The sequence below is a fragment of the Hyperolius riggenbachi genome, chromosome 4 (assembly GCF_040937935.1).
Source record: "Hyperolius riggenbachi isolate aHypRig1 chromosome 4, aHypRig1.pri, whole genome shotgun sequence".
NCBI classification, from domain to species: domain Eukaryota; kingdom Metazoa; phylum Chordata; class Amphibia; order Anura; family Hyperoliidae; genus Hyperolius; species Hyperolius riggenbachi.
The window spans coordinates 265646518-265672288 of record NC_090649.1 but is presented as its reverse complement, the minus strand read 5'-3'; the positions used below and the strand labels follow the sequence as shown (position 1 = coordinate 265672288).

At 42.6% G+C, this 25771-nt stretch overlaps 1 protein-coding gene across 3 annotated transcripts in view; it reads right to left on the bottom strand.

Moving 5' to 3' along the window:
- The window catches only part of GRIK2 (glutamate ionotropic receptor kainate type subunit 2), an 853883-nt gene that overhangs the window by 382545 nt on the left and 445567 nt on the right, over nucleotides 1–25771 (bottom strand). For all 3 annotated transcript variants that reach the window (XM_068231225.1, XM_068231227.1, XM_068231226.1), the window contains 2 exons: nucleotides 21878–21931; nucleotides 17133–17306 (listed from right to left, as the gene is read on the bottom strand). In XM_068231225.1, coding sequence (XP_068087326.1) covers nucleotides 17133–17306; nucleotides 21878–21931 — 228 coding nt within the window. The remainder of the gene's footprint in view (nucleotides 1–17132; nucleotides 17307–21877; nucleotides 21932–25771) is intronic.

The window sequence follows — 25771 nt, the reverse complement described above, 5'->3', positions numbered from 1 at the left end:
CGAGATGTCTCTCAGTGCATCACTGCTGAATATATGCAAATTAACCATTGTTACCCTTAGAAGCTAAACACACCTCTAGATCCGCTGGAATGCAATGACGTGTCAGCTTGTAATTAGTACAGAGCCATAATAATCCAACATGCAAACAGACTGTTTCAGATTGGTTGATCCTCATCAGTGCACGGCATGGATTAATTTGGCTCTATGGAGTAGGACTTGAAAAACCCAGAGGTACAGACTAACCAACAATACAATTGTAACAATACAAAGAAACAGTAGATGCATTTATTTTCCCCTCAACAATAAACATTATAATTTTTTGGAAAGTATAACTTATTTTTGAAAAGATTCTCACCTGTCCTGTCTAGACAGAAAATGAAGAAAATCTGCTCACAGTGACCATTACAAAAATGTTTGGGTGGAGTTTTAACTTCCCTGCCTGAGTTATCTCATTTTAAATAACATTGGGCAGGACAGCCTTATGCAGCCTAATGCAGAGTGGCAGGGAGTGCTTCATATTTACCTTATAAAGACACAACTTTGCTCTCCTCTTGCAGGATCGACTCTCCTTTTCTATCGCTGAGTGGCACTGTAATACCAACATTTTCCTCCGGGTCCAGATCACATGATATGACAAGTGAACGGGATGTGAAGGAGGATGTCAGCTTTACAGCACCACTCAGTGGTGGAAGAGGAGATTGGCGCTGTAATGTTGACATCTTCCCTTCAGGTCCCGATTACATATCATGTGATTGGGACCTTGAGGAGGATGTTGGCATTACAGGACCACTACAGTACAGTAGATAGTGAAAGCCAATCCTGCAAGGTGAGAGTGAAGCCTGCATCTTGATCAGCTAAATGTGAACCACTCCCTGCTGCTCTACGTTATGCTGGGAGAGGCACAAAAAATGTGTCAAGGAAACGGTTAAAAATGGGTTTACTTCAGTAATTTTCTAAGCACGAGTCTATGAGGAAGCTGATGAAAGAATACACTTTCTATGCAGCCAACTGAGTTAAGTATTTAAGTGGACAAAATGGAAATGTTGAATATAATCCTAAAAAGTAACATTACACATACAAATATGTGACATTTTCAAGCAAATTGTTTCCCTGTGGATAGTTACTGATGAAATAACAGGTATTTACTGAATCTCACTATGACTTCCCTTTGATATCCGCTGTTTTTGTCAGTAGAATGGAGTTTTGTTGTTGTTATTATTATTATGTATTTATGTATTTCTAACTACTTCCCCAATGATTGACATAATGCATATAGTCATGTCACTAGTTGTCCCTCAGAGGAGCTTACAGTCTAATCCCTACCATAATCAGCCATTGTCTTATATTCTTGTTGTAGTCAAAGACCAATGTTTAAGAGGAACAAATTAGTCCATTTGTATGTTTTTGAGATGTGGGAGAAAACTGGAACACCTTCAGCGCGATCATATTAACTCCATGGAGCTAGTGTTTTGGTTCAGATTTAAGCTGGGGACTCTAGCACTGCACGGTGAGAGTGGCATCCACTACACAACCATGCTTAACAGTCTCTCAAAGAGGAGCCCAACTATAAACCTTTATCTTTCAACTTTAAGGGAACATGTAAGAGGAAATAATTCATTCTCAATGAGGTGAAGAATATCGAGAGCCCATTCAGATTTATTGGGGCTTTCTGATTTCACAGTATCTACCCACCATTTTATCACAACTTTGATATGATTATATGATCATGACCAATAATACAGATCATTAGAAAAGAGTTCATTGATCAAATTAATCCAATACTTATTCATAAATTATCTTTGAGAATACATGTAAAAGAAAAAAAAATCAATTTGTGGATCTATTTACAGATTAGTGGATTTTTCTCTGTATTTAGTACAGAGGCTCAACAGTATCATGGGCAGTATACTTCATAAAGATTAACCATATCAAATATTTTTTCGAGTTGCAAACATGAGTGCAAAATAAAATGCACCCCACAATTAACAAAAGCTTTGATATAAAGCAGTGCTTTCTACTGAAGGCTAGAAATGGCCCAAACGGTTCGCCGGTGAACGGTTCCCGGCGAACTTACAGGGTTTGCGATCACAGAGAACCGCAAACTTTACCGGAAGTTCGATTCACCCCCATAGTACATCATGAGGGTCAACTTTGACCCACTACATCACAGTCAGCAGGTACATTGTAGCCAATCAGGCTACACTCCCTCCTGGAGGCCCTCCCCCTTATAAAAGGCAGGCAGCATCAGGCATTGGACTTACTTGTGTGCCTGCAGTAATTAGAGAAGGGAAAGCTGCTGCAGACTCTCATAGGGAAAGATTAGTTAGGCTCTTGTAGGCTTCTTAGCTTGCTCCTTGCTGATTCTTATTGCTAAAAAAGCACCCCTTGACAGCTCTTTTGAGAGCTAATCTTGTTCTTGTGATCAATTTTTTGGTTTTTTTGTGTGTGTCCCACTGACACTTGTGTTGCATAGACAGCCTTGGTAATTCCTACTGTGTGTGCCACTGCCAGGCCCGGCACATTCAGTGACTACTACCTGTCTGTGTGACAGGCGCACATTGTAATACCCATCACTGAATATACCTACCTGTTGTTCACTTCAGTCAGTGCACCCACCTACCTATGTGAGTGCATGCTGTGTCACTGTGCCTGTCCGGTACCTGTCTGTGTGTGACAGGTGCACATTGTAATACCCACTGCATATACCTACCTGTTGTTCACAGTGCACCCACCTACCTACATGAGCACGTGTAGTGTCACTGTGCCTGTCTGGTACCTGTCTGTGTGTGAAAGGTGCAAATTGTAATACCCACTGCATATACCTACCTGTTGTTCACTGTGCACCCACCCAGCCACGTGAGTGCACGCAGTGTGATATACCACTCCGTGCATACCTGTTAACTGCACCTGTGTGACTGCACATTGTATTAGTCAAGTCAGTGCATACCTTTCACTTCCCCCCCCCCCCCCGATATGGACAAAACAGAGAAAACAGGTGGAGGCAGAGGTAGAGGCAGACCTAGAGGAAGGCCACCCGGCAGGTCTGTGAGAGGTCATGTTGATGTGATTTCATGCGGCCCTGGCCCAAAGTACAGTGCTCAGAAGAAGGCACGTCCCATCAACTTCCAAGATTGTCAGGACGTGGTTGACTATTTAACACAGAACACCTCATCTTCCGCAGCCACCAGCACTACTACAAGCACCACAGCCGCTGCATTTGACACTTCGCAGCAGTTAATTGGTAGGGAATTAACTGATTCACACCCATTATTGTTACAACCAGATGAAAGCGCTAAGCAAGTTACACCACCTCATATGTCTGAGTTAGGCGGCGACACTATGGACATAACGTGTGAGGTTGAGGATGATGAAGTACCTGCTGTTGGTGCAGTTTTGGAGGTATCTGAGGCAAGCGAAGCTGGGCAGGATGATTATGATGATGACGATGATACGGATACCACGTTTGATCCTAAGAGACAAGATGACCAAGGGGACAGTTCAGAGGGGTAGCCAGAGAGGAGTAGGAGGAGATGAGTTCATGAAAGAAGCAGGGGGAGCTCGTCATCAGAAACAGCTGGTGGCAGTGTCTGGCGCCAGCCAACATGCCCTTCAACGTCAGCTGCTGATACCACCATAGTGCCATGACCCCAGGGGGGCTCAGCGGTTTGGACATTTTTTAGTGTGTCGTCTGTAGACCAGAGCAATGCCATCTGTTCTCTCTGCCTCCTAAAATTGAGCCGTGGAAAGGCCAACAGCCATGTAGGGACAACTGCCTTATGAAGGTACCTGCAGAAAAGGCACAAACTGCAATGGGAAAAGCACCTGAGCAAAAGAAGCACACAGCCACCCTCCTTCTCCTCTTCCTCCTTCAGGTGCAGCATCTTCAGCCGCTTTCTCCCTTGCACCTTCACAGCCACCCTCCTCCACTCCACCTCTGTTCCTGCTCCTCTGCCCACAGCAGCCAGGTGTCCGTGAAGGAAATCTTTGAGCGGAAGAAGCCAATTTCTGCCAGTCACCCCCTTGCCTGGCATCTGACAGCTGGCTTGGCCGAACCGTTAGCTCGCCAGATGTTACCATACCAGCTGGTGGACTCTGAGGCCTTCCATAATTTGTGGCCATTGGGACACCACAGTGGAAGATACCAGGCCACAATTATTTCTCTAAAAAGGCGATACCCAAACTGTACAGTGAAGTTGAGAGGCAAGTGGTGTCATCTCTTGCACACAGCATTGGGTCAAGGGTCCACCTGACCAGACCACGGATGCCTGGTCTGCCAAGCACGGTCAAAGCAGGTAAATTTCTTACACAGTCCATTGGGTCAACCTGGTGACCGCTGACAAGCAGGGAGTACGTGGCTGTGCAGCAGACCAACTTGTGACACCTCCACAGCTTGCAGGCAGGCCTCCTGCCACCTCCTCTCCTTCTCCTCCTACTCCTTCTGCTACATCCTCTTCACTATTGTCCGCCTCCTTGGCTGAGTGGCAGTTCAACTCTACTGGTGCTGCATTCTCCTCTCCAGCTACACAGCCCCATCTCCCCAGGGCCTATGCTGCATGCAAGGTACGACGGTGTCACGCCATCTTATGCTGGGAATACACCTTGAAATTTTCTGTTAGATTTTCTGTTTGATTTAACTGCCAGATAGATAAATTCCAACATCTAACCATCTATCTACCTAGCAATTAGGCATTGCTCTACTCAGCAGGAGATAACCAGAAGACAATGCACCAGAGATCATGACCAGTCTCTACAGAAAATAATCTAATTATGCATTCTAACAACAGAAAATCTAACAGAAAAATCTAACAGAACAATCTAACAGAAAATCGTATGGTCTATTCCCAGCATTAGACATGTCTTGCCTCAAAGCCGAGAGTCACACTGGAGCAGCTCTTCTGGCTGCTCTGAACAAACAGGTGGATCAGTGGCTGACCCCACACCAGATGGAGATCGGCAACATGGTGTGTGACAACGGCAGCAATCTCCTTTCCATTTTGAATTTGGGAAAGCTGACACATGTACCCTGCATGGCACATGTGCTGAGTCTAGTCATTCAAATATTTGTGTCAAAGTACCCAGGCTTAGAGGACGTCCTGAAGCAGGCCAGGAAGTTGTGCGGGCAATTCAGGCGGTCTTACACGGCCATGGCACGCTTTGCAGACATTCAGCGGAAAAAAACTTCCTGGTGAGACGCTTGATATGTGATAGCCCGACTCGGTGGAATTCGACCCTGGTCATGTTCTCTCCCCTGCTAGAATAGGAGAAAGCCATCACCCAGTACCTGTACAATTACAGTAAAAGGACACAATCTGGGGAGATGGGGATGTTCTGGCCCAACAACTGGACACTGATGCAAAATGCATGCAGGCTCATGCGGCCATTTGAGGAGGTGACCAACCTAGTGAGTCGCAGTGTAACGATTGCGGAATCGTCTCCGTGGTCAGCGCACCAGACGTGCGCTTACGCGGCGGATTTCCTCCACAAGCGTATAATTGAGGACACCCAGGCTAGGTGCTATGCACCTGCAGAGGAAAATTCCTGTCGGCAGGTGGAGCTGTGGAGTGCAGAGGAAAAGCTCCTCTGCCCTACCACACACGCCAGACAGGAATTGTACGAAGGGAAGAAACGCAATTGCAAGAGAAGCGATTGAGAGTGAGCACAGAGACAGATTGTGTGTGTGTGCATAAAATTAGTCGCCAACCCGCGACTGTGCACACACCACAGCAGATAAGAAGCAGGAACGCGATCGCGAGAGGTGCGATTGCCAGACGTGACACAAGGTTACAGCAAGGCGGAGCACGAGAGTAGCAAAGGCACAGCAAATAATACAATAAGGAGATACGGAAAATAACAAACGCTAGCTAACCGCGAACACTGCACTCATTCGCAACAGTGCACGCGGTTATGCGTGGTCTCCACGTGATAAGCACAATAGACAAGCACGCCTAACTAACCATTAACAGACAAACATGAAACAGAGGACGCGAGCGCTTGCTTAACGGTTACCTCACCGAGCCTCCAGCAAGCGCAGCAGACAAGACAGACACACGAAAACAGGGACAAGCGACAGAAGGATCCCCAGCCAGGGCCGGATTTACCATAAGGCACTGTAGGCACGTGCCTACAGGCGCCTGATGATGGAAAGGCGGCTCCACCTCTCCCCAAGCGCCTCCTTCCCTATGCAGAGTCCTGATGAAAGTGTAAATGAGAGGTTACTCACTATGCTCTTGGCATTTCAATGACAAGATCTCCCTTCAGTCAGGGACACCCTCTAACTACTTAATATTGAGAGTATTTCTGGTTACCTTATACTAAGGGACATTTGTAGCTACCCATGACATGCAAGGGAAGTAAGGGAGAAGTGACAGTTGAGTCAGCCAGCACACTTGCGATGTGGTTCAGTGGGGGGTTGTAGGTTCATGGAGGGTGAAGTGCCAAGACATCTGTGCCTATAGGCTCCTGTGAGGTAAATCCGGGCCTGTCCCCAGCGCTAGCGAAAAGTAGCTAGCGCGATCCCAGGAGACAGAGTAGCAGAACAGAAGGATCCCCAGCGCTAGCGAAAAGTGGCTAGTGCGATCCCAGAAGACAGAACAGAAGGATCCCCAGCACTAGTGAAAAGTAGCTAGCGCGATCCCAGGAGACAGAACAGAAGGATCCCCAGCGCTAGCGAAAAGTGGCTAGCGCGATCCCAGAAGACAGAACAGAAGGATCCACAGCACTAGCGCAAAGAGACTAGTGCGATCCAGAGAAGATAATAACAGAACAGAAGGGCCTACCAGTAGCAACCGCTGCTCTGGTTAGCACCCCACAGACAGACAGAACAGGCAATACAAATAATACAATCCTAACTAGACTAGGGAATCTGCCTAACGCAGTCCCACAAATAACTCTAAACTAATCTTCAACGAGAAGTAGCATGGCTGACACTCACTAGGAGTGTATACTACATAGCACCGGCTGACACTCCAGCAGTGTCCATCAGGAACAGACCATGGAAGGGAATTGTCCAGCAAAGCATTCTGGGAGCAGAATGCTTTTATAGTGCCAGTCATCAAAAGAAGGCAGGTAAGGGATTTGCATGACTAATGTATGCAAATTCCTCAGCAACACAAGCTGCAGAACTGACAGAAGGTCTCTCTTAAAGAGACCTGCAGAATGCAGACGTGAACAGTGGTCAAAACGCTGCCTGTCTGCACAGGCAGCTGAGCAGATTCTCACACGCAGTGAAGGCACCATCAGCGACTTGATCCCGTATGCTTACTTCCTGGAGCGTGCCATGCGTAGAGTGGTGGATCAAGCTGTGGAGGAGCGTGAACAGGAACAGTTACGGGAGGGACAGTTATGGGAGCAATTTTCATCAGAACCAGATGTTTCCTCAACACCTGCGGCAGCATAGAGGGCGGAGGAGGAGGAAGAGTCATGTGGGGAAGAGGAGTCAGACTCGGATGAAGAGGAAGGTGTACCTTTGGAGGAGGAGGCGGTGTCCGAAGAACAACCGCAGCAGGCGTCGCAGGGGGCTTGTGCTGCTCGACGTTCCCGTGGTATTGTTTGTGGCTGGGGGGAGGAGGAGGACTTACCTGACGTCACTGAGGAAGAGCAAGAGGAGATGGATAGTACGTCTAGATCCAACTTTGTGCAGAGGGTGTCTTTCATGCTGTCCAGCCTGTTGAGGGACCCTCATATGAAAAAACTCAAGGGGAATGAGCTGTACTGGGTGGTCACGCTACTAGACCCTCGATATAGGCACAAAGTGGCGGAGATGTTTCCAAATCACCTGAAGGCAGAAACAATGCAGCACATGCAGAACAAGCTGGCAACTATGATTTACAATGCATGTAAGGGTGATGTCACAGCACAATGCAATAAAGGTACCACTATCAGTAATCCTTCTCCCATGTCCACGCAGGCAAGGACAGGATGCTCCAGCGATCTCATCGTGATGTTGGACATGCGGACATTCTTTAGTCCAACGCCTCACCTTAGCCCTTCCGGATCCACCCTCCACCAACACCTGGACCGGCAGGTAGCCGACTACCTGGCTTTAACTGTGGATGTAAATACTGTGAGCAGCGATGAACCCTTGGACTACTGGGTGTGCAGGCTTGACCTGTGGCCAGAGCTGTCCCAATCTGCCATCCAACTTCTGCCTTGCCCTGCCTCAAGCGTCCTGTCAGAAAGGACCTTCAGCGCAGCTGGAGGCATTGTCACTGAGAAGAGAAGTCGCCTAAGTCACAAAAGTGTTCAGTACCTCACCTTTAACAAAACTAATGAGGTATGGATCCCGGAGGGCTACTGCCCGCCCGAAGACTAAATCAGTCCCCACACACAGCATCTCTGCCTGCACGCCATGTGACTGGCTGCCTGCCCCAAGACTAAGTCACTCCCCACACAGCACCTCTGCCCGCAGACTGCTTGACTGCCTTCTCCACCAACAGGGTCCAGGACTCCAGGCGGATTCCTGAATTTTTAAGGCTGCTGCTAGCAGCGGCTGCTATAATATTTTTTTCTGGTGCGTGTACATGCCTGCCTAATTTTTCTGGCTCCACTGCAGCTGCAACAACAAAACAAAAGGCATGTACATGTGCCCATTCCCCTTCGTGATCATTACCTTGCCGCGGTGAAAGGGCTTGCATATCACAATGAAGCAATGACCGCCAGCTATATGAGTGTCTCGGGGGTGGAACACCAAAGATAATAAGGTCATTGCTTCATTGTGGACAGACCAAATTTGATCAGTTGGACAGTCACTGCTCTGTCATTCAGCTACCTCAGCCCGGCGACCATGTGGGCTGGAAAGCCGCCATCACCTGCACTCTCGTCATGGTGCGCACCACTCCAGCACGGCCGTCACTACACAAACAGCTGTTTGCAGTCACCGCATACCTTTCACTGCATATTTGACTGCACATTGTATTATACCTGGCAGTCAGTGCATACCTTTCACTTGAATGGATGGCAGACTTGCCCTCCATAACCGATTCTCGTTAAAGGTAGTACAGTCTATCAGTGTCATATACAGCAGGGCCTCGAAAGTCCTCCTGTATTGTTATTTTTGGTCACTACCTCAGGACGTGCATGCCATGCCTGCTGCCTTCCTTGGATGTGTGGTAGCCATTCCTGCTCCTTTGCCCACAGCGTGCCTGCTGTCTTCTTTGGATGTGTGGTGGTGGTAGTCATTTCTTAGGCTCTCACTCCAGACCAGAATTTAACCAGGATTTCACGGCCATTACCCATGGTCACCATGCTACTGAGAAAGTACCATAGAAAGTTTCACACAGTTGAATGAATGGTAGACTTGCCCTCCATAACACATTCTTGGCAAATGCTTTCGATTTGGTTTGTCTTGCGCTTGGTCAAGGGTCCACCTGACCACAGATGCCTAGTCTGCAAAGCACAGTCAGGGCAGGTACATTACTTATACAGCAAATGGGTCCTTACTTGGATGTGTGGTGGTGGTAGCCAGTTCTCAGGCTCCCATTCTGGACCGGAGTCGAACCCTGATTCCCCGGCCATTACCCGTGGTCACTCACAATGGCAGACTTGCCCTCCATAAAAGATTCTCTTTGCAGGTACTGAACAGCAAGCAGAACAAGTATTTAAAAAAATAGATGTAAGCTTTAACAATGGTAGAGAAAGAACATTCGAAAGTTGACAAGGCATTCAGACATTACGTGACATCACTGAGTGAGGAAGAGCAATCTCGCCATTGTGCGCACCAGTCCAGCACGGCCATCACTACGCAAACAGCGGTGCGTTACACAGTGAGTTTGGTGTGTCAGTGTGAAGCAGTACTCTAATTACACTCCCTGATTGATGTATACACATGCAAGATGTTTTAAAGCACTTTAGGCCTCCAATTTAGCATTCAATGTGATTTCTGCCCTTAAAACGCTGCTTTGCGTAAAATCCAGATTTTTCCCCAGGACTTTTGGCATCTATCCCACTCATCCATGCAAAAACTCAGATGTTAGACCCCTTGAAACCTCTTTTCCATCACTTTTGTGGCCAGCATAAATGTTTCTAGATTTCAAAGTTCGCCTCCCCATTAAAGTCTATTGCGGTTTGCGGAAGTTAGCGCAAATTGAACGTTTGGCGGAGGTTAGCGAACCTAAAATTGGAGGTTCGGGCCATCTTTACTGAAGGCTAGCAATGCATTGATAAACACCAGTAATGCTTCAATGTGAATACGTTTTATCATTTGTTAATACTGGATGCTGTTTATATCTTTATTTTTCCCTTTTAATGTTGAGTTTTGTATAATATTTACTTTTGCTACAACTGCTTATGATATACTGTAAAACCTTCATGCATCACCAAGAGAGGAATGCAAGCATTTAGTTTACATCTCACTTTCAGAGTGTTTAAACTGTTTTTCTGACTTGAAGAAACATAATTACTCACTGGGGAAAGGAAAAATGCACATTTACAGCTTGCTCACCACATACCCTAAGTAAATCGTCAAACAGAAAAAAGTTAACTAATAGGCTGGAATCTAAAGCTACTGAACTGATTCACACCAGCGAAAATAGCACAAATATTCAGCTTGACAGGTTGTTTTTTCTTTCTTTCTTTTTACTTTTTTTTAAAAATTGCGTATACATTTGGCAAAATGTGTAAAGAGCATGAATTGCATTTTGTAAAATGTTTATTATCTTTCTTTGGTAAGTTAATTTTCTGGGCTGGGGAACTGAAATCTTTAGAGGTAATGTGTGCACATTACCATATAATGATGTGGTGCTTCCTACCTATGAGGTGAGTGCTGGGACTGTAAACTACTGCAATAACCATGTCTGACTGCATAAACCTCCCTGCATGTCTCCACTGAAATTAATTTGGTAGCAGTGCACATACACATACATTGTCAAGCTCATTTGCAGCCTTCTTCTTGCCTAGCAGGTACCCCCTTGCATAATTTAGCAAATAAATAATCAGCAGTTGTGCAAAATGATGACTGATAAAGCATGGTCTTTTACATACCCTGCAAGTAATTGTACTTACGTGTGCACACACATGTATACAGTTTATAGTATACATATGCTAGTCCGGCAGTGCAGCAACAGAAGAGTTTGAATCAGCTCACATTGTATGTCCCTACCTATTTGATCTCTTTTCATACTGGACATCTCGGACCCCTTAAAGCCAACCCATACTCTTGCACAGCACACAATGAAAAGTCTTTATTCCACATTTAATTACTAAGAAATATACTTCTCTGTGTTTGCTTAGACAGACTAACCTGTCTAAATAGTTCTTATCAGCAACTGTGCACAGACTGCAGGAGAGCTCTGCCAAGGCAGCTCTCCATACACTAAACACTGAGGCTTAACCCTTTCAGTGTCTTCTGCAAAATTGAAGCCAAGTAAAGTTGAGTGTTTTTTAGGATTTCCTTAAATTGTAATGAAGAATGTTTTTTTTTTTTTTTTTTTTTGGAAAGGCTATTTTGCTGCAACTGATCTTATAGAGGAGAGAGGAAGTTCTGAGTATCACTTTAAATGGAACCATAACTGAGAGGGATATGGATGGTTCCTTTTAAACAATACCAGTTGCCTGGCAGTCCAGCTGATCTCTTTGACTGCAGCAGTGGCTGAATCACAACCCTGAAACAAGCATACAGCTAATCCAGAGCACCTGATCTGCATGCTTGTTCAGGGGCTGTGGCTGAACGTATTAAGAGACACAGGATCAGCAGGAGAGTAGGGCAACTGGAATTATTTTAAAAGGAAAAATCCATATACTTCTCAGTTTATGTTCCCTTTAAAGAGACTCCGTAACAAAAATTGCATCTTGTTTTTTATCATCCTACATGTTCCAAAAGCTATTCTAATGTGTTCTGGCTAACTGCAGCACTTTCTACTATGACAGTCTCTGTAATAAATCAATGTATCTTTCCCCTGTCAGACTTGTCGGCCTGTGTCTGGAAGGCTGCCAAGTTCTTCAGTGTTGTGGTTCTGCTATGAACTCACTCTTTCTGGCCCCTCTATGCACACTGCCTGTGTGTTATTTAGATAAGAGAGAAGAGAGAAGCTGCTCTAATCAGCTGGATAAATCGTCCTCTGAGCTGGCTGGGCTTTCACATACTGAGGAATTACAAACAAGGGCAAAGCTGTTTGCAAGAAGAAAAGAGCAGCCTGAAACTTCAGTGCATGGGGGAAAGAAACACACAAATGATCTCTTGAGATTCAAAAGGAATGTTGTATACAGCCTGCTTATGTATGGATGTATTTTCTATGTGTGGACATACTGTACATCATCCTACTTCCTGTTTTGGTGGCCATCTTGTTTGTTTACAAACACACTTTTTCAAACTGTTTTTAACCACTTTTAATGCGGCGAGGAGCGGCGAAATTGTGACAGAGGGTAATAGGAGATGTCCCCTAACGCACTGGTATGTTTACTTTTGAGCGATTTTAACAATACAGATTCTCTTTAAGGACCAGAGATGTCTTTTCCCTATTTCACATACTGGGCTTGATTCACAAAGCGGTGCGAACCCAGTTAGAGACTTTAGGCGTGATAACCATTGCACCACGCTGGTGAAAAGCCAGTTTAGGGGTGATAAGTTTAGGCGTGATAAGTTTAGGCGTGATAAGTTTAGATAAGTTTAGATCGCGCAAAGTCCCACATGCAAAGCAGCGCCATTAAACTCTATGCGAAGTGCACCAGACTTTGCTAGCGCAAAACTTATCACACCTAAACTTATCACGCCTAAACGTATCACACCTAAACTTATCACGCCTAAACTGAGTTTAGGCGTGATAAAGGGCTTTTCATCAGCGTTCTAACTGTTAGCACCGCTTTGTGAATCAAGCCCACTGTGTTCACTGTAATTGACTCAAAGTGATACCAGGGTCAGGAGCCAATGAAATTAGCTCCTAACCAGTGTATGGAGCTCAGTTGTCACTAGGTCAGCTAAGCAAGTGGGCTGCAGTGGTGCCAGAGAATTAGAGTGACAAGAGTGACGTCAATGTGTGGCAGTGAGTAGCTCAAATCGATGCCCTGGCAGGGATAACGGGCCATAAACAGGGCATAGATTTCAACTACCTTGGTCCAGAAGTAAATAGCTGTTTTATTTTTTCATGACAATTAGATCTACTACTACTATAGACTAAAACATAATATATATAAAAAATGTTTTGAAAAATATTAATGTAAAAATCCACGTATTCATAAACACACAGAAGTGTAAATGATAATGTATCTTAAAAATATGTGATCTTTATCATTATAAATGCAACCTGTACATCTGTGTTGATAGCTTAACAGCATAAAGGCACAATAGTAAATGCAATTACAAAAGGAGAAAAATAAACTGTTGACAGTGGCATCTGAAATTATAGCAATTATCTCGGTCACTCATTTGTATCATCAACCTGCACATACACTTTTAAAAACACAGCAATAGTTCAATGTTGTCTTGATAAATGTTTAAACTCTGACTGCTGCTTTAGGGACCAATTAAATGAGTTAACTGATCCTTGTGAGCCCATCCATGAATCCAATTCCTTTTTCTATTTATTTCTTCAGCTAAAGTAAAGGCGTAATGTGTAAGCACTGTGGAGCTATATAATGACAAATGAGTGTGTACTGATAGCAATAATAGGTATTTGTCTCAAAAGCTAAGATCTTTGCTGAGCGTCCTATATTTTTCTAGCAGTGAAAACACCATGAGAAGTGTTGGCACGTGCATATTTCCAGGCTGCCCAGAATTATCACTGCTTCATTTAACACGAATACAGTGACAAAGAATTGTGTAAAATAAATACCTCCCATAGGAGACATGAAGGTTATTATCCTGTAGTAGAAAAATACATAATAGACAGTATAGCATTTATTTTCAGTGCTTATATTCCCAGATCTTAGTAGGTGCGTGTTATATTGCTGCATGAAGTAGAGTTTCAGGTAGAAAATGCACATATTCTCCACACATCTTATTTTATCATTTCGTGCCACATAAGGTAAAAATAATACAAATATCTTAACTTTTAATCAAACGTGTGTGTTTTTTTTTTCTACTTTTTATTTCTTGTTACATTTTTGTCACCCTCCCCTTTCACTAAAAGAGTGTGCGTGCGTGCGTGCGTGCGTGCATGCGTGCGTGTGTGTGTGTGTGTGTGTGTGTGTGTGTGTGTGTGTTGGAAAAAGGGGATAGGGTACACTATCACAAAGTAGCATAAGGTCACTGAAGGAAGTAAAGCCTGTTATTACCAATAACAGCTGGGATGATGCAGGGGAAAGAAATCAGAGTTGGTATAGGGGTAGGGGACAGCAGACCATAGGGTCAGTGATGGTGGAGAGTAATGAGTCAGAAGAAATCAATATTAAGTGGGCTGTAGAAGACAGCAAGAATTTGAGATGCTAAAGTAAATTAAAGTCAATCCAAGATAAACTTTTTTTCATTGCATAATTGTGTTCCTTTCTCATAATTTATAGGGCATTCCTTAAGCCACATACCTTTTTTGTTTTGTTTTAATACTGTAATTCCCTATAAACTAAACAAGCCTCGCCTACAGCTTTTTAGAGTGCCTTGGCACTGTAGCAAGGGCTTATGGGAGCTCAGTCTGGCCAGGAGGAGGAGGAAATTACTAGCCAGAGATTTCAGAGGCAGAGGGGAGGAGAGAGGAGGAGAGGAGACTGAATTTGTCACATTACACACAGGCAAGCTGATAGCATCTCCAGCCCTCAGCCTGTGACAAACAGAATATGGCTGCCCTCATTGTATCACAGGAATAAATAATCATAAACTGTTGAAGCTGTTTGCAGCTAGATATGCTGTGTAAACTATCTAAACTTTAGATAAGATATATAGACAAGTTACTTGTTATAGTTAGTTTTTCATCTCGGATCCGCTTTAAAGGACTTCCGAGGCCAAAACTAAGAAAATTACACTGTACCTTTTTTCTAGCCGAATCCACGGAGGACGCCGTGCGCGTCCTCCACTCCATTCTGCCGTCAGTGTCGGCCTATTCGTTCCCCCAGGGCAAGCCCCGACCCCACCGAACGGGTCGCATCGATGCCACCCCTAAGATGGCCGCCGCCTTGATCCGCGGCTGCGCAGTACGCTTTGCCGCGATTGCGGCTGCGCAGCCTTTAGCCCGCCTCTCGCCGCGTATGGGTCCCGGCATCCTCCTGAAGCGTGCGGCGGGAGGCGGGCTAAAGGCTGCGCAGTCGCAATCGCGGCAAAGCGTACTGCGCAGCCGCGGATCAAGGCGGCGGCCATCTTAGGGGTGGCATCGATGCGACCCGTTCGGTGGGGTCGGGGCTTGCCCTGGGGGAACGAATAGGCCGACACTGACGGCAGAACGGAGCGGAGGACGCGCAGGGCGTCCTCTGTGGATTCGGCTAGAAAAAAGGTACAGTGTAATTTTCTTAGTTTTGGCTTCGGAAGTCCTTTAAGATGGACAGCAGATTTAAGATATAAAGCGTGGGAATCAGTGACACAACGCGTGGGTGTCAGTGGATCAATAAAGTTAGCCTAGCGTAGTAAAAGGAGACACTGAAAATCAGTAGTGATAAACCCCAAATGTTGCACATACATATAATTCATTTAAAAAATTGTATTTTCCTTTGAAATCATTTATGCTGGGCAAGTAATAGCAGAGAAGCAGTTGATTATGTAACATTTCAAATTATTTCTTTGCTTGTTTATATTTTTTTTTTTTAAAAACTGAATTCACACAGAACTAGCAACAGCAGCAGCTGGTATAAAAAGATGAAGCCGAGCACAGTTTTTTAAACATTGCACATAAAGAGCAGCACAAAGAAGGGTAAATTGAACAAAAAAAATGCACTTGGAACTCAGACAATTAAACTGAATATGAACATGTATTTTAGAGTGACAATACAGACAGAAAAAACACCTTGTCCTGTAAAATCTATGGGTAGCTGTTGCTGCTGTTGCTAATAATGGGGCGAGTTATTTGTGTAGCACTGGCAAAGGAAGCTAAAAGGCAAGCAGCCAGTCAAACACTCATCAAAACCTATTGTAAACTGAGGGCTGCATGTAACTTTGTTATACCATAGCCATAGTTTACATGTTCTCTGTAAAAACTAGAAAATCAGTCTGGTCTGTGTCATAAAAAAGCACAAAATAGTTTTCTGATATATAATTCTTATGGTTAATAAATCTGGTTCTTTGGTCATTCTTGGATCTTGGAAGTATCCTTGCCATGCTTGTTAAGCCATCCAAGTTTAAAGAAGAACTTTAACCATGGATTAAACTTCATTCCAATCCGTAGCTGATACCCCTTTCCCACTAGAAATCTTTCTCAAATAAATCATCAGGGGGGTCTGTAGGGCTGATATTGTGGTGAAACCCCTTCCATAGTGTGATGTCATGAAAAGTTCCTGACCGTTCTCATTAATGAACATTCTGTACAGATCACCTGGCCGAACTAAAGATGTCACCTCCCGTGATAAATTTCAGAATGTAAATCAGGGTGAGGAATGATTTTACAATAGGCAAGCACTGACTAAATAGTCCTTAGTCAAACAATGAGCAATTTTTTCATTGTTATCTTTACTGCAGTTCCTCTTGAAAGATATGACCTGTTATGCCTATCCCCTTACCCCATTATATTTCTTTGTTGTCCCTATTGTGGTAAGTGGCACTAGCATCTCCTAGACAGGTGCTCTCAAGCATTTTAAGTAAACCTGTTTCAATCATTGATCAAAAGAAAACATAACTTCTGTTCTTCTAGAATAATTACAGAAAGTCTTATAATATCCTTCGTGTCCATTTGTAGTAAAGCTGGGCACTGTCATCATGATTTGGTATCATTTAGAGACAGACACCAGCTATAGACAAGTTTAAGAATCTGAAGATCACACAAAATTACATAGCTACCAGTGTAAGCCAAGGCAGAGCAAGCAGCATTTACACAGCAAGGAAAAAAACCATAACATGTTCCTATAATGAAGTGAGATTATATGATAAGGTTGTTCCTAGTCACAACTATCAATATCACATACCCTAACCCTACACAATTTTTAGGTGACTGCAGATAGATAAGGAATGGTATATTATTAACAACATTACGTTACAAAAGGGTTTATGTAGAAATTATATACGTCATATAATATTTTAAGAAACTATATGTTTTCCATATTAAGATATTTGAATGTATAAAGCTTACTGTCATAAATCCATCCAGTAATCCTGAATCAGGTTTTGGAGGTGCTTGCAGTTTTTCCATAGTCCATTTTTCAATCGTAGATACTACTTGACTGTTTTCTATATTCAAAATTCTAAATCCAGTCACATTAACACCACTGTACCTATATGGCTCCACATCCAGTGCAAATAGGTCCTAATAACAAAAATAATAACAAATAAGTTCATGGAATAAAAGTTGGACTGTTCTAAATCAGTTTGGTTAGATAGAATGAAAGGAATACTGTAGATTGAAATGTATTTTGCGGATGTTTAATGGGAACCTGTGAGAGATATATGACGGCTGCTATATTTATTGCCTTTTCAACAATACAGTTACTTGGCTGTCCTGTTGATCTCTTTGACTGGAGTAGGGTCTGAATAACACACCTGAAATAAGCATGTGGCTAATCTTGTCAGATTTTTGTCAGAAACATCTGATCTGCTTAACAAATGTACCTGTTGTGGTCTCTGCAGGCTGCTCTGATAGTGTGGAGCAGCTGGAGGAAGCTTCCTCTTCCTCTTTGGTCAATGGCATCCCCGGCTCTCCTGTAGACGTGAATCAGAATGTTCGCATCCCCGTCTCCCCTGTAGATGTGGGTTGGCGTGTTGCTTCTGGCAGGACGTGCGCAGCTCAGAGCTGCCTTTATAGGCTTAGGAGGCGTGTCTGATGGGGTGTCAGTTGTCATGTCATCAGCTGACACCTTATTGCAGGTGGTGCTGTCAATTCTGGGGGCTGGGCTTTTGCTCTGCCTCTTGGGTATTTAAGGCCAGAGAATTCACTTGCTCGTTAGCCTTGATACTAATCAGTACGCTGGTTCTTGGTCCTTATCCTAGTGAGATAGTTGTTTGAGAGCTACATTTCATATATTGCGCATCAGCCAGATATATATGTATTTCAGTCAGTTTAGAACTGTGTAATATATATATATTGTAATTATAGTGATTATTGTATTTCTGTGTATGATCCGGCAAGTCCACCACTCTGATTAAAGTCTCCTCCCTTTGTACCTCAGTCATCTGATCGTTATAGACCTCGGCTAGCTTAACGACTTTGTCTCTGTCTCATCCTTGTCTGTGCCTCATATATCTGATCCTATGTGTATGACATTTGCCTGAATATTGACCTAGCATCTGTCTTTATCCCTTGTACTGTAGTCATCTGATTACCTGTGTAACGATCTTAGCCGGTTTTTGACCTAGCTCTACATTAGTCCTTCTGTACCACGCATTTCTGACTTTTCGTGTATGGCCCGAGCTTCGATCTGACCTTGATTTATTGTATTTTCTGTGTGTACGTTAGACCCAGCATTACATCTGCTTTCTTGCTCGGGGTCTACGGACACATGACCAGCAAAAAAGCCAGGAAACTGATATTGTTTAAAAGGAAATACATATGGTCTAAAAGCAGTGTAATTAAAAAAAAAAATCACACCACAGAGAGATCTGCAGCAGCCCTTGCACTTACTTACCTCCCTGTGATTCAGCAATGCAATTCTCCCTCCATCCTTCGGGTGGTGCTGTAACCCTATAGTGAGATCGCTGTCTGTTATGATGACACACAGCAATCTCACCTGAGGGATCCAGAGTCTCCGAGGACCGGAACAAGAATGGCTGCTGGCGTCTAGATCCCAGGGGAGGTGAGTAGAAATGCCCACTGCACTGCAGGCTCTGCACAAGCCTCCCAGCAGCTCCCCTGAGTCAGGCTTGGGATAACCACTCCTGACACCTTTTTTCACCCTGAGCCTGGTTACCACAAGGAAGGTTAAAGATGGACCATTGAGGACTTTACAATACCCTTTATTTGTTTAGTTAACTTATTCCAACACACAGGTAAACTGTACCCATGTAATTATTGTATACCTTACCATTGTAATGGAGACCAAAACTGATCAGGATAGAGGAAAAACCCCCACTAACTATTTTTGAAATTGCTACATGGATGTTGTGTTGATAATTAATGTCTAATACTGACTAAATCACTTCCTCAAATGGTGCATTTAGATTAGTTTTTCAGATTCAGTTTTAGAAAATAATAGTGGCAGTTAGCAAAGTTCCTGTATCTTTTTAAAAGGGTACAGTATGTATAAATAGTAGATATAACGCTAACATTGAACTATACATTTGTTGAATAATGCTCTGTATGGCAACTGAATGAGAGAATAATTCAGACTAACTGCAAGAAGATGGAAGACAAGCAAAAGGGCGTCTTAATGTAAGTGCTGAAGAGCTGGACACTGGTAATCCACCTCAGCAGGTGGATTGCAAGAACTATATGTTCTTCAACTCACTATCAAACTTGTTATCTGCTGCATTAAATTGTGATCTGCAGCTTTAAACAGCATTGTATAATGAAATAGCACTTTTTCAGTCTGAAATCTATTATATAGAAAATTGTACAAAAATTACTGCAAATACATTTTCATATTTAAAAAATATAATAAACAATTTTAGCATGAATCCATTATTAGACCTTATTTTTTTTACCACTTTTTTATGCTTAACATACTTTTCTAAGTGCATACTGGATATCTTTATGTTCTACTGGAATATGGCCAACTTTATATACCTGCAGACAGACACTCATTAAGAAAAATGCATTGAAAATTGCTAGGTCTGCTTTTGTTGTATATGTAAATAATAATTATATAATTATATAAAGAGTCAGTATCAGGCTGCTTCACATACACATACTGTATATATATATATATATATATATATATATATATATATATATATATATATATATATATATATATATATATATACTGTCTATAATAGTTTGTAATCAATATAGTTCAAAGACTCAAAGACCCTTCCACACTAAAAATCGTATTGCAATCCAATCCTGATTTTAATTTGTTTCCAAGCACAGGGTTCTTGTGCAATTGGCATTCACGATTACGATTCCTGATAAGGGAAAAAAAAAAGCTACAAGAAGTTTCTCTTAAATGGGAGATAAAACAAATCACATAGCACCACATTTGCTATGCAAAAATGCAACAGGCGCTACATTTGTGATTGCGTTAAATGGATAGCATTACTCTGTACCAGGCACCGCAATTACTGTGTCAATCGCAGTGTCTTTGCAATCATCAAAACCAATGCATTTTTATTATTGAACAACTTAGGTTGTCAAAAGTACTGATTAATATTTCATCATGGATTTCAGATACAGGTCAGGGCTAGTTTATGCTCAAAACGCAAATCACGATCACAACCATGATTGCAATTTTGCCATGGTTCGCGTTGTGATTCCCATTCAATAGAACAAGAATCACATCACTATCATCCCCGAAGCAATGCATGCAGCTCATCTGTGATTTATGCAAATCGCAAACGCTGCAGTTAGAATGAACCCATAGGGATACATTAGTAACATCGCTTTGCGGATCGCTGGCAATCAGCAAAGTGCTGAAAAGTGCCCGAGTGTGAACCAGCTCTCAGATAAAGATAATTAACAGTTTCATACATAGACTTCCAGCTTCTTCAACTGAATTTTTGCCCACTCATGTAGAACAAAAATTATTCTGAAATTGCACAAAGGAAGTATGAAAAAACTCTAGTATTTACATATTTATTTTTAACCCTATATTTAGCTTATAAATTTTAAATAATCTGTCCATCCTCCTACTATGTTTTGTGAATTGCATTAAAATCATTTGCACCAACTTTAGCACTTAATAGCAAAGCCTCCGTATGTGCTATAATAATAAATATTTGTTAGTTATGTTAGTGGGAACAACTAAAAAAAAAGGAAAATGACCTTGTCATTTTTGAGAAAAATGATTTTACTGTTATGACAGGTAAATTACAATGTATCTTACCGACTAGTATTGCAGCTGTACATATGTATTGGTCCATCAGGGCCCCCAATTCACATTCAAATTCACTAGTTTATCTAACCCTAGCCCTATCCATGGCCACCATGGAATGAGGGAGAAATAGTAAGCTTCCAGTATAATGGATGTCCTAGTTAGACATTCTACAAAGATGTAAACAGTCATCCTAAGTGATCCAAGAAAAATAATGCATATTGGAGGTGTGAGAATATTGGTTAGCATGTACATAGACCTACCCTATACATTTCTTCTAATCAGCATCCTTATTGCTCCAATTATTTACTTTTTTACTCAAAGCGAATGAGGGATGTGTGAGGTAGAAGGGGGGGGGGGGGAGAAAAGAACTATATTCCTTTTCATCAATTTTTCAAGTCAATTGCTAACCTCAAACATCCCTCCCTTCCCCCCTCCCAAAACGTCAAAGCATTATGACCTAAGCTTGAAAAAAACATTTAAATACCTTAATTTCAGTGGTGTGCAAAGCAATCAAGTGACTCACACTGCTGTTATTGGTCCCCTATTGCCTTTTAAGCAGAAATGTATTGCTTTCTCTCATGTGCTGTGGAGGTATGACCAAGCAGCCATCCACCATGCCACCCAATCAAAATTCTAGTGGAGGGTCTGGTCAAGCTACCACTTAACACCTCTCCATTGGAGTGATTTTAAGGGAATATGAAGTGAAAATAAAGTTATGATATAATGAATTGTATGTGTAGTACAGCTAAGAAATAGAACATTAGTAGCACAGATATGAGTCTCATATTGTTTCCAGTACAGAAACTTCACTTTTTATCTATGCATAACTTTATTAATAGAATGGCAACGTAAAATTGCTATGAGAAAATGTATGCTTGCATTCATAAGCCATCAATGTTTTCATACTTACCAAAGTGGTAAATATATAATGATAATATTCTGTCATCATCCCCATTGCTAATGCCTGGAAGACAAATAATAAAATATCACAATATGATATAGAAGAAATTTGGGAACATTTCTGAGTAGCATTTTAAGAAACCTTTTCAAAATATGTATTGTTTTTAAACAGGATTAAAATATTGACAGTGGTAGTAGAACAAATTAAGGTGTACAACACTTTTTCCTTGCTTGGAAACCTATGCCTTTACCTTATACAGCATAACTGGTATAAAATAAACCCAACATCTGCATTGCAAATTTGATTGCATTTGCATTGTAAGCAGTGGTGTGCTAATCCTCTATGGTTCTGTATGTACACACCCTCACCACCCGGAGGACAGAAAGGAAGTTGCTGAGAGGGGGACATCAATCATGTCATTTCTTTTTGTTGCCAGAAAAGGGTATTTTTAAACTGGCAACTCACATTGAGCAGTAGGTGATGTGCAAAAAAAAATGTGATTTTAGCCTTTAACACACTTTAAAACATATTCTTACTTAAAGAACACCTTCTCTGTTAAGCCCTACTTCTAGATCCCCGTGGCTGTTATTTTATTTGTATTATCTCTCAGCACTTCCATACAAGAATTCAGCTGCTCCAGAGCAGGAAATGTCAGCCACCCAGAGCTCTGATGATACATGTCTGCCCCTGCTCCCTCTGGACACAAGGAATTGCACTTTAGAACAAGGGTGACAAGCTCGCTATTATCCAGAGGAATGGCTGGTAGGAAGGAGTCAATGGCAAAAGTGCACTTACACATTAAATGCACTACCAGCTGAATAAATGCTTGCAGGGGCTCTAAAGCTTTTATAATAAAATAGATGATATTACTCATATATATATACATGTTTTTCGAAATTAAAGCCAACAAGTTAGGAAATGTACATTTTTTTTTGCAAAACACTTAGGAATGTAGCATAAAAATATTTCTGTCGCTGACAACTTCTTTTAGCTGACAATAAAATTATATGAAAGCCTGCTCACTGCTAGACTGCTGCAATATTAATAACATTATAAATAATGCATACTGAAATGCTTTAAGCAATACATTTTCACAATAGACTGAGTATTTTTGTAAGTAAATAGTTTTAGATATTTACAACATTCCAGGGGATTTTAAGCACTGCAGAAGTGTAAATATGAATTTAGAGCGTATGGCAATTCAAGGCTCCCATTAATTTCATAACTCTTTTGTGGAGTATTACCCGTCAATAAATAAACATAAAATATTCGTACAAGCAATTAAAAATGGTGCATAATGTATCAGCTTGTGGTAAACATAAATCTAGCAAGTTTAAAGAGGATATAGTTTAACAACTCTCTTTTGGAACGTGATTTGGTGCTGAAAAAACATATTCTCAGATTTGCCCGAGGCTCTGGACTTGTTTGGATATAATTGTGTGCAAGTGTTCCAGACTTTCTGTGTTGATGTGAACAAAAACAATTTTAACTGCACTTGCTTTTCAATACATAGTGTAGCAAATAAAGTACATGTAGCTATTACTACTTTTGTCGGACAATAATAAACGGTATCTCCTTTTACAGAAATGGGAGGCCAGAGTTAGGACATGTGTACAGTGGTGCAGTAGGACATTTTCGTCAGTTTGGGAAAAAAAACCTGATCCATCGTGTGAGACATCATATGCTCACTCCAACTTGAATTATTGCAAATACCTTTTGTTTTAAGAAGGCAAACTTTTGTTTTGCAAACACCCTGGAAGAGACTTAATTTCTTCAATTTGCATTTGTGTGGGCTCTCTCCTTGTTATATGCACATTAACAAAGACTAATTTCTGGTACTCCCAAATGCATTACCACAGACTGACATCACGTCTTTCGCTTTATATGTCAGCATTTTTTCTATTAAATAATCCGTTATGGGCAGGACATCAGCAGCAGCCCCAAACATATTTTATTAAAATATCATCCAAATTAAAAGGCTTTTTTCTTGGGGCATAAGCCTCAAATTATGTTTGTTTAGGAAAATAAAATATTAGCGATGCATTGGCCTGCTGCCCACAAAATAAATAAATAAATAGATAAATAAATTATGATTCCAACACTGTTTTATTCTTAGTAGATGTAGAAGGATAGGAAGAAGAATCTGACTTCACAGTAGGCACTCAAACAAAGGCCCATTAGCTGAGATTGATGGACCACCATTAATTATTATTATTATTATTATTATTATTTAGTGTGTATATATGCACCAACATGTTCTATGTATCGTAGTCTAGGGCAAATTTAGGGGGAAGCCAATTAACTTATCTGTATGTTTTGGGGATCTGAGAGTAAACCGGAGTGTCCGGAGGAATCCTACAAAGACATGGGGAGAACATACAAAATTTGTGTAGATAGTGCCCTGGCTGAGATTTAGACCAGGGACCCAGTCCAGCAAGGGGTGAGCGCTAACCACTACACCACCGTGCTGCTCATTAACCTGTTTCCGCCCGCATCACGCCAATGGGTGTGGCCGCGGCGGCAGCCCCAGGACCGCCTAACGCCAATTGGCGTAAAGTCCTGGGGCTGTGTTTTGCAGGAGATCGCGCCGGGGGGGCGCGCATCTCCTGCTTGGTGGGCAGAGCTGAGCTCCGCCTTCAGTCTCCGCTCGGTAGACTGTTAGACGGCGCAATCGCCGTCTATTTACATGTACAGCGCTGCGGTCGGCAGCAACGCTGTACTGGGGACAGCCGTGTGCAGAGGTTCCCCTTGTTAGTATGTGTCCTAACTCTGACTACCTTAGGGTATTAGTTTGATGCACTATCTGTCCCAGAAGAGGACGGCAAGGATATGTGCTCCTAATGTTAATATAGGTTTGACGCACTGAATGCTTGCATGTATGTACTGGTGTTACAGGACCAGAGTTAGGACACATACTAACAAGGGGAACCTCTGCGTGGTGCAGGTGACTATGCAAGAGACTTTATTCTTGTAACAAAGACTCTCACCTCAGGAGGGGGAAGCCTCTGTATCCTATAGATGTTTCCCTCTTCCTCCTTAACAGAGGAAACCCAGCGCAGGGACCCCCTGAAGATTTCCTTGTCACTGCTTGTCGGGGGCCTGCACTAGCGGCTCTCTGATCGGGCTCCGGTGGAAATAGCCCGGCCTGATCAGTTCTGCTCTACTGCACAGGTGCAAAACATCTGTGCCTGTGCAGTAGAGCAGACCCAATCACGCACGAGGCAGGCATTGTAAATATTTTTGTGGCTGAACACTTGGGGCTGCCAGTGCTGGAACAGACTGGTGGAAGGAGATGTGGGAATCCTCATTATGATCCAGAGGCTTCCCCCTCCCAAGGTAACTATCCCCTTGGGGCTCTTGTTTTCCCTACAGATCTACTTTAAGCCACAGATCCTGAACAAGTGTACAGATCAGATGCTCTGACCCTAGTCTGACCCAATTAACTGCATGCTTGTTAAAGGTGTGTGATTCAGACATTACTGCAGCCAAATAGGTCAGCTGGATGGCTATACAGCCAGTATTGCTTAAATGAAAATAAATATGGCAGAAACCATAGCCTTCTTACTTCTGGACCCCTTTTATGAACCAGTACAAGCATGGTAAAGAACCCCAATCTTGAGGTGGGATATTAAAGCAATACTGAAGCTACAGAAATTAGTTAGTTAGATGCTCACCTACGGAGGTGGAAGGCTCTGGATCCCATAGAGCATTCCCAATCCCTTCTCAATCCCTCCTTCCACCACTTTTCCCCATTGAATTAAATTGAATTGAGTTTGGGGCTAATGTCCCGAGTGCTTCCAAAGATGGGAGCATCTGTACTGCACACACATGAGCCCAGATTCATGCTATCGCAGTATGGATCTGCGTGTCTTCCGAAGTACTCGGGGACATAAGCATAAGTAG